At 37.8% G+C, this 10430-nt stretch overlaps 1 protein-coding gene across 1 annotated transcript; it reads left to right on the top strand.

The window, feature by feature from the left end:
• Positions 1-552: 552 nt before the first annotated feature.
• Positions 553-3411, top strand: LOC102205181 (peptidyl-prolyl cis-trans isomerase FKBP1A-like). The gene is made up of 4 exons (XM_005742480.2): positions 553-860; positions 964-1011; positions 1608-1720; positions 2857-3411. Exons 1-4 carry the CDS (start codon positions 824-826, stop codon positions 2980-2982), a joined length of 324 nt encoding a protein of 107 aa, XP_005742537.1. The 5' UTR covers positions 553-823; the 3' UTR covers positions 2983-3411.
• Positions 3412-10430: the final 7019 nt, after the last annotated feature.

Below are 10430 nucleotides of genomic sequence, written 5' to 3'. Positions count from 1 at the left end.
GTAAATAAAAAAGAATTCATTTGTTTTCTTTTCTAAAAACAAATATAGAAGGTATAATTTATTAAGTTATCATAGGCTAATTCTGACTAATTACAACAAACCATTTCACACTGATCAGTAGCTGCACTTCATGGTCCAGAGGTTGTTCAACAGAATTAAACTTAAAAACATTCAGTTCTGTTATGTCAATCCTAATTTATTTTTGCCTATCCAAAATCAGAAACCCATCCAAGTCAAGTAAAATACTTTTACCACGAAAAAAGAAAGAAAAAGAAAAAGATTTAATTTTTAGGATGATGACTGAAGTACTCTGATCTTCTGCAGGCACATCCTTTACTACTCAGTTTTTAAAAATCCTGGAAACACCTGCTTTCAAGATTACCTGTCTGCATAACGTAATAATCTGCATGTGCAAGAGAAAAGTAAAATGTCTTCTAGAACATCGAAGGCCCCTTTTCCCCATTTTGATTCATTTATTTGATTACTCAAAAAAAAAAAAGAAAACTGGATCTTCATGGGGCCCCTGCTTGGGTTTGAGAATGTCACTACTACGCCCCTGTGTCCACTCAACGAACCCACAAGGTCGGGAAAAAAATCTGTAAATTGCATTTTTAAAGCCAAAGATTGGCTTTAAGGCTCCTTATTTATTCCCACCGTGGCATACATCTAGACACGAGCAGCAGTTGAAGACAGTCGCGTTTTTTTACGGCTTTTAGCCCACCAAACCACGTGGGACGTTATACTCGACGGCTTCATTGAACAAGCTCACAATCAGAGAGAGTACCAGGAAGACAGACAGAGGGAGAACTGTGCTGAAAGAACAATGGGAGTAGACGTCGAAACCCTCAGACCAGGAGACGGTAAAGCTTTTTTTTGTCCTCCCCTCTTTGGTTCCAATTACTCCGTCCCTTTAAAACTATATTTGCCTTTGGGTGTATATCAACCTTCGTTTTCTTTCTTCAGGAAAGAATTTTCCGAAGAAAGGATCGACAGTTTCAGTTCACTATGTCGGTAAGCCTCGCCTCTTTTTTACCATTTATTCATTTACTCCGAGGTGAAAAAATAAATATGTATTAGTATAAACTGGGTTTGTAATAAGCATCATTTCTCATTTCGTGGACCTGTGGACAGTTAAATGAGAATTTGATTGGTGGCAGCAAGCTAATTCTGTAGCTAGCACTGCTTAGCTTAGCTTAATTTAGCGTAGCATAGCTTAGCACCTGTAAATGAGGGGGCGGATAGCCGGACTCTAAAGACACCCTCTCTGTAATTCTTGCCCACCTTTAAGATTGCCACGTAATACCTACAATAAATAAAATGCGAGAAATGGCAAACTACCGCTAGGGTAACGTGTGTCTTTATTCTAAGGATTTGTGCTAATGTGAGATATTGTAGCCGCATCCTGACGGCAGCTTCCGGTGTCCTAAGATGTCGAACAATTCTGCTCAAACTAAGCTGCACCGTGTACCCTCAGCAGTACATTTTTACCCAGTCACCCTGTGTGTGAATACAACATGACAGTCACTCGAATCTTTTAATTTGTATCGTTTGGCTTCGCAGAGGCTATCAGGCTTTGACTTTATTAATTTGGGGCTGCTTTCCGACAGGCACCCTGACAAACGGCAAGAAGTTCGACTCCTCCAGGGACCGAGGATCACCCTTCCAGTTCAAACTGGGCGCAGGTGAAGTCATCCGTGGTTGGGATGAAGGTGTAGCTCAGGTAAGTGGAGCTTTGAAGGGGCACACTGATCAATGTTATGTTAAACACATGAAGATACGTTCGGTGCCTTCGTTTTGGCAATAGCTCCGAGTCATTTTCCCCTCAAAAATAACAAAACAAAAATATCACTGTGGCTTACTTTAGCGTTTATGTGTAAGTTTATTGTAAGTCACAAATGAATCTGTTAAGATGTTGCTGCCTTTTATTATCAGAGGCTGCAAATATGAGCAGAAACCAGGCCATCCATTATCTGCATTTTACACTCTGAGCCGTTTTATCTGATGTTTGCTAGCAAGCCATTTTAATTCTGTTATTTCAGTACTGCTTTTTAGAGCTTATGTTTTATCATATAGATTTTTATTTAATATTTGCATACTTATTTTAGTTTACATTTTCATTTCAAAAGGATTTTATTTTTAATAAAGTAATGGTCTGCCAAAAATACCAGAGATTTCATTGCTTGGCTATATTATGAGGTAAAATTGTATCATAAAGGTATGTCAAAGACCATAATTAGGATTGGTTGTTTTTTGCTTTTTATTTCATGTTTCTTATTAACTTAGTCATGAAGTGCACAAAGGCCAAAATACTACTGTGGTTATGAGGTGTATAAGTTTAAATATTTCAAAATACAAACACAATCTTCTACACAGAAAAAAAAAAACACTTTGCAATCGGTTTGGTTGCCAGCAGCTTGCTGCTGTTGCCTGAAATTTGCAAGGAAGACACTGCCTTTTCCGCAATCACTCGCCCACTACTTGCTGCACAGTAGTAAAGCACTAAAAAGTGCAAGGTGCAAACAGGCAGTGCAGAGCAATCAGTCATGCAAACTGCAGCTGCTGCACACACACAGTGAAACTGTTCATGCTGCATGTTACAGTAACAGAAAATACAGGCAACTTTCATCTGGGGCCTTCAGGCCTAGTATTTGTTGTTTGTTGCCGTCTCATATGGCTTCACTCATTTAAGCCAGCGTGAAATGTCTAATGAACTATATTCACTTGTGTAATTTTTTTTTCTTTCTTTCTTTTTAACACATCTTCAAAGCTGTATCAATCACTGGGAGGGCTTTTAAAACAAAGTAAACTTTGTTCATTTCACTCACCTATATAACTTGGTCTTCATCTCCTCCACAGATGAGCCTGGGCCAGGTGGCCAAGCTGACCTGCTCTCCGGACTACGCGTATGGCAGCAGAGGATATCCACCCATGATCCCTGCAAATTCCACTCTTATCTTTGAAGTGGAGCTTCTGAAATTCTGAGGGTTTAAATTGAGTGTTACTATTCATTTTTCTTCCTCATCCTTTCCATCCACATTTAATAGTTTGATCAAAGGTGCTGTCATTATCATTCTGAAACACTGATTAATTATTGTAGAAAGAGTTTGTCTCAAATACATCTTGTGTAGATGTATTTGAGACAAATGAGAACAGGCAAATAAGCGTCTTAAGGTAGTGAGATGATTGTGAAGTCTCTAAAATTTGAAGTAGTAGTAAAATAATTTGGGGAAATGCTGGTAGCTTTCTTGCTGGAAGTTGGATGACATCAGTAATACTTCTCTCTGTTCAATAAATATGAAAAACCCAGCTTAAGACCAGAATTCAGCAATGTCTCTGTTCAAAGAAATCAAAAATCCACCAAGGCCAGTGCTTTATCTTGTGAATTTTAAATAAAATTATTTCAGATGTTTCTTTCTTTGACCATGCTCAATCTCTCCACTGAAGTGACCAATAGATTCTGGGGGTTTTTTTGGTTTTTTTTTTTTTAAACTCTGTGTAACAGCACTGAAAATCTAACTAATTAGTCATCTACAGGTGTTGGTAAATGACTTTACTGACCTTTTAAACAGTAGGCTCATATTTACCAAATGCATATGAGCAATATTGATCTCATCTCACTTTATGTAGAAAGTCTTTGCCAAAAAAAAGCCTGTTTAATAGGTTTCAGATGAATTTAAACTGGCATTGGATGAAAAAAAAAAATCAGTATTAAAGGATATGATTGCTGAATCTGGCCAGTTTATATTGGTAACCTGAAAATGACAATTTAATGCAGTCTTGGATGCTAAGTGAAATTTGAGGATTTATTTAGCCTTATTTTCTGCCACTTGCCTGTTAAATTTTTAAGTTACCTGTTTATCTGCAGCTTACCTATTACTCAACACAAAGGGCACACGATAGCACGCCAAAAAACAAAGTAACATTTCAAAGCGTGTTGGATATCAGTCCTTTTTAGGAAATTTTCATATTGTTCAAGCGTTTTTAAAGTAATGTGGTAATCCCTGTCAAAACACATATAACACCTTTTAGTAATTTTTTTTTTTCTGAGTAGATTTATCCCTTCAATAAAAGCATTGATTTGACAGCTTAAACAACCAAGAAAATAGGAAAATCTTTCTATGTTTGGAAATAGTAATGCACGGTGACCTGTTCAGTTTCAAACCTAATCATGCCATTTATATTGTTGGTTACATTTTACGAAACCTGTTCTCCTTTAACTTTCCTCCTGTATCTTTGAAGTTACAAAGTGTCTTTGTCTTTTGTCATAATACAGTCACATTACTGGTAGGGGGAGGGGGGGGGGTTTCTTCACTGTATCATCCATTGGAATTTGTCTTATCTTTGGGAACTTCATTCTTGAATTAAAAGCGTAAACTATAAATGTCTCATTCATTGCTACACCAAGTCTCTTTGGGAATTCTAGTTTAGAAGACTGCTGTATTTCCAAGAATTGGTGCAGATTTATAAATGACTAAAAATGTGTTTTTGTTCTGCTTGCTTAAACGTGTGTCAAAATTGAAATCCTTAATAGGAAAGATTTCTGCTCTGTGGGTTTACTGGTTGGAGTTAAACTGATCTGTAGCAGTTTAATGATAAATCCTGACCAGGAGTGTGAATTGCATTTTTTTACTTGGCAATACTTTAAGTGTGCTTTTTTTATATATAGGAAAGAGATGAGTTTTTATATTTTTTTTTTTATAAAGTGCCTATAAACAAAGAGTATTGTTAGGCTAATAGGCATTGCATTACTGTAATTAAAAGCAGTTATTGTTTAAGTTTTATCATATTAATGCCTAATTGAACATGTTAATATTCATTATACAGCTTCTTCAGTTAAAGACAATAGTATTTGAGATATATATCCATTTATTTGATGTCTTATATATACACTAATGAGTTCATGGGTTTATTTTTAGTAAGTTTATCAATAATTTAATGTAATTATGCTAATATATCTGTAATAGCTATTTTATAATACAGCAAAGCAACACCCAGGGTGCTCCTGCTTGTGTTGAGAGCCTAGCATAAAGTCACACAGGTGCCGCAGTTTCCTTGATCTCGTCTACATGTTTGTGTCCATGATGCACCGCCATCTAGTGGGGAATAATTGAGTTGCATTCACTTAGACTCAGTAAGCTACCATCATATATATGTCATAAGATTTCAAATCATTTGACACTGGCTGTTTTATAGTCTGTTGTAGTGTAAAAAAACAACAAAATAAACCCCAAATAGTATTGATATTTACTGCAGTTTATGCCCCTAGTAACCTGCACCACCTAACGGATGGAAACAGGAAGTCTCTGTAGTTTTGAGCAAATTTTTATGATGACAAATATTTCAAGCATCAACACGTTTTTCATGTCATAACGAAACAGCATTGCGTAAAATACCATGAAGAATATATTGCAAAATCAAAGTGAATTTACTCAAGTACAGGTGTTAGAGCACATCATCTCATGTGCCACTGTGCTTTTTTTCATTGTATATTCTGATCTTGATTTGTTGAGCTGTAAAGTAGAATTTAGCAACAAACATATACAGATATACAGCCATTAATATAGTTATATAGCATAGCTACACTTTTACTGTAATGCACAAGATGCTGGAGAAACAAAGCAGAGTTCAGCAATAAACAGAAATATTTGGGCACAGCCTGGTGGATCTGAATGTCTCAAGATTACTTTATGTAAGAAGGATCCATCAAGTGGAACGATCTTTGTTAAAAGGATCCCGGTCATTCGATATGTGTTTGGGCTTTTATGAGGCCTATTTAACAAAGCCCACCTCTGCAGCCAGTCACGGGCTCTCCAGCTAATGATCCAGATGATAAGTTTTAGCCCGTTACACTTCCACTTACTAATTTACCTGTATTAGCTCATAATATAACATGATTTTCCTATATTAGATCGAACTCTATAGTATTCATTATTTTCCACTTTCTCCGGAGCTACATACAGGTTTTCACTTTTTTTTATCGTATGTGTCATCTAGCAATCACTTTCTTTATTGCAGAAGCATCGTAGCAGAAAAGAAAAATCAACAGATCTTCAGTACAAGACGTGTCGTTTGCCTTTCTGAACACTAGAGGGCACTCTGGTACTCTGGAGTTCATGAATTCAGAAGGCTATATAATAATCATCACTAACATCGGCCAGTGAGAGAGTGGGGGAGGCCGGCTTTAACCTGACGAATGGGAAACAACCACTGGGGGGCTTTGACACAACACCACCCCCCGCCCCGGGTGAAGGCAGAGATCAGACCACTAGCATGCCATTAGATTCAATTACAGGAAGAGGCCCCTGAATCCCACCCACAGCCAGGATCTGGATAGAACACAATTAAATAATGAAATGAAATAGACTGAAAATTTAACTGAGTAATCAGGAAGCCCTGTGTTTGGGTCCAATTTTCCGTAAACCTGACATTTGTTTCTTATAACTGTTGCTTCACACTAACGGTGCCTATTCCATCTAAAAACAGCAGCATGGTTTCCATATGACACAGAGCGATGACTTTGATTGAACCTGGTTGATTGAATCTTGATTAAATTTGTATTGTTGTTCTGACCACTTTGCAAAGACAAATTAAAAACTCACAAAGACAACCAGCTTGTGTGTAATTCTGTTTATTTCAGAATGTTCATAACAGTGGCCAATTACGTTTATAGGCCGTTTTCACCAATATGTTTTAAATACATTTAGATAAACTTTTAAAGTATGTAATATCATATTGGTACATTTCCCTGCAGTTTTATTGTCCACTATTGTGTAAAAACATTTCCATAGAGATAATATATTTTATAATTTCACTGTTAACCCCCCTCACTACCACCTTCGTAGTTACACTGAATTAAACAAAAATTATACACCGTTTGCATGATAACGAATAAGATGCTGCTGACAGTGAACTACATGCAGGTTTTTTTTCCCTGTAGCTTCTGTGATTCATTACAAGCAGTTTCTTTATCTCCAGAGCTCCTTTCACAGTCAGGCTCTGCAGAATTACTCCAGCTGTCACCTTGTGCTCCAACCAACAAAAAAGAAAATCAAGCTGCTAAACCTTAATATGACACATGTGTAGTTTGTCTCTTAAAAACACTAGGGGGCACTCAGGTACTCTGTGGATGATTTAGAAGCCTTTCAGAGTGATTAGTAATTTACTACAAGAAATACTTTGTTGCATCATTTTAGTGTGCTCTTTGTGCGCAACAAAAACAAAACAAAAAACAAAACCTGTCATAAGCAATCTACATTAAGCTATAATGGCTAAACAAGCAGTTAGGACTTTCTTTTTTTCTGTGATAAGCACAAAAATTAAGTTAAAATTAAACCAAAGGCACAGAGATATCTGATAATGATGATTAGGCAGGTGGAAGATCTCCAGGTTTTCACTGTACTTCATTTGCTTGTAAGAGTCACATTCTCTTGTCTCGCAAACTGAAAAGAAAACAGAAATCCACTCTGGTCAGATGCTTACCACAATGCATGCTACTCCAGGTACCTCCCATCCCTTTCATTATGAATCACAAATAATATGATGTAAAATTTGATGTTACCTTTTCATCAGAGGAGGTTGGCAACTTCTTTCCTGTGTGGATCGTTTTGATCTTTGTAGCCCTGGTTAGCGATCCAATTATTAATAGTAGTTAGATGGTCATCTGTCATAACACCTTTGTTTTTAAGCTGGTCAGACCATTCCTTTACCATCTTTTCACTGTGATGTGGAAAACTTTTTTCAAAATCTTTAAGTCTGCTTTTGCTTATATTTGTATTCTGGAAGTTTTTGAAGTTCCTGCTACTATCCAACCAGAATCTTGGCATTGAACCAAGGATTGTTAGCTTGAAAGTACCCACAACATCATTACTACTTATGGCTCTAGTCAAAAGGTCTCTGAAGGCTTGTGATTTTGTACTGGGAAATTCACGATGTACTTCTGCAGGCACATAAACTGTTGGAAGTTCACGGCCATGATATTTGTGTACATCAGAAATGTTCCCAGTAGATGAGTTTGTTGCCACTTCAAGCATGGCTTCTGCTAATCTGCTATTCTGGTTCAATTTTCTGGCCTTCAATATGCTACTGACTGGTGGCTGGTGATCTGCATTGATGAACTTTCCAATTCCTTTATTTCCTTTTGCATGTGTTTGCCTGTTTTTGTATTTTTCTACTTGGCCAACTAATTTCTGACGTAACTCTTTGCTTTCTTTTATGGCTTGTTTGGGTGCAGCTCCCTCTAACATGTACCAGTCCCCTCCCCTGATTGTTTCAGTTAATTCTTTCCGCTTGATGAAAGACTCCCATTGGCCTGGGTAACTGAGGAGAGCATCAGCCTCCACAGATCGAAGACGATTTGCTTCCACAGTGATCTCTTCTTCACTGGCTTGTGGTTTTATTCCACGTGCCCAAGCAGAAAACAGACAGTTCTTGCCTTTGTTGTCTATGCTCACTGTCTGGTTGTTGATGTGCACATCATAATGGCCATCGGGGTATTGGTCACTCTTTGGTCTGTAGATCAGGGTCACAGTTTGACTGGCATGTCGAGTGTCTGGGCTCAGCTCCTGCATTTTGGTAAGTCTTCCATTGCTGTCCTCTGTTAGGATGACAACTTTAGTGCCAGTGGCTTCTGACAGGACTCTGATATCAAGGATGGTGCCTGCAGTCGTGGAGTTCTTGATCTTTTCAGCATGTGATCGTGAGCATTGACCTGCATCTCCTTCAACTTTTAGGTTAGAATTGGGGTGTTTTGGCATGTATGCAATGTATCTGTTTTCCTGTCCTGCTCTGAGCTTTTCCTCTGTTCTGGCACTCTTTAAACCCTTTCTTACATATTTACCAATAACACCATTTGCCTGGTCTTTAACAATAGAAACAATGTGACTGGAGAACGTCTGGTGGAAAACTTCCACCAAAGCATCAGCCAATAACGTACTGATGGTGCTGGCTAAATCCTGCTTGAAATCTTTCAGCAGTTTAATGTCTTCTGCAGACAGATCACTTACATTTATATTCTCTGATTTTCGTTGCTCTTCTTTAAATATTTTCAGCTGTTCATGAAAATTTGAAAAGAATTTGTCTGACAGGCTGAGCACTGCACTGATGGCTTCCCCTGCCAGTGTGACCATGTGGACACCTTGTATAACTGTCAGAATTGCTTTTGCTGTTCCTCCAGTGTGTGATTTAGCTTTTTCAATCACTTTGTAGAGGGATGAGTTCAGTTTGTTCTGCCAGCTGAGGTCTGCATAGAATGGCTCTATTGCAGTTTTGCTTAAGTCTGTGAAAACGGCCAGCAGCTCTTCCTTTCTTCTCTCGTCATTCAGGAGATCATGAAGTTGTTTTTTGTCCTCAAGTTGTGAAAGAATAATGAGGTCTACTAATGAAGATGACGGCTCTTTTTCTATTTTTAATTTCACATCATGATCAGTTCTCTCTTTCACCTTGCTTTTGATTTCTTCTAATATTTTTTTAATTATTTCATCTTCTGCCTTTCCCAGTCCAAAGGTGATGAGTTCTTCTGCAATTTTTTTAGCTGTGTGTTTTACTGCATTCCTCATATTTGTCTTTAAAACAGTACTGAAGCCATCTTTAGCTTGTCTAGAGAGAAATTTTGGCATTGACTTAAGCTGTTTGCCAAATTTAACTAAGGATTTAAAACATTTGAAGCCCTTTGATATCAGTTTTCCAACTCCAAACCCAATGAGAGAGACACCAATAGAAATGGCTTTTTCTATAGCCCATGACTTCCAGCTGAATTCTCCTGTCACCATGGCCTCAATGCCAGTGATGCAGTCTGATATTCCCTCAATAATCAGTCCCATTCCAACTTGAGCAAATGTTCCAAATGTAAATGCAGTGAGCAGTGCTCCTCCAACAATCTGTAAAACTCCAAGAAAGAACACCAGCAGACCTTCCCATGAGAAACGAGGTTTTTCTTTCACAGCAAATGCATATTTCAGACCTCGTCTGTAGAGATTGTGAGCTTCATCTTGGAGATCTTTATCAGCATCTGAAAATAGTGAGAACATTGGGGATTTTGGGGCCATTGCATCCCTCCCTTTCTCTCTTATTTCTCGTAACTTTTGGATGGCCTCAGTAATGTTTTTATCAAAGTAACTATACATTGTGGACCTGGTAGATAACTGTTTTTCCAGGCTGGTTGTGTTGCTGTTGGCTGAGTCTGCAGAGGACATTTTTACAAACTGAAGACAGACTATTAGTTCCTCATTAAGGAACTTCAAAGATTCCTGTGCCTTTGTTAGATCATCTTTGGCCTTAGTGAGGTAATCTGCTTTCTTTTGTTGTATAGTGCAGTATGCATGATTGTAAAAAGCTACAGCTGCCCAGCTTTTATCCTCTGTCATGGCTTTTTCAAACAGTCTGGCTGCAATATCCCACTTTTTTTCATCCAGTGCAATATTTCCAAACTTGAT

Source organism: Pundamilia nyererei, unplaced genomic scaffold (genome assembly GCF_000239375.1).
Source record: "Pundamilia nyererei isolate P.nyererei 1_Seehausen unplaced genomic scaffold, PunNye1.0 scaffold00121, whole genome shotgun sequence".
NCBI classification, from domain to species: domain Eukaryota; kingdom Metazoa; phylum Chordata; class Actinopteri; order Cichliformes; family Cichlidae; genus Pundamilia; species Pundamilia nyererei.
Note: the sequence above shows the minus strand (reverse complement) of the source record. Positions and strands in the feature narration are given on the sequence as shown.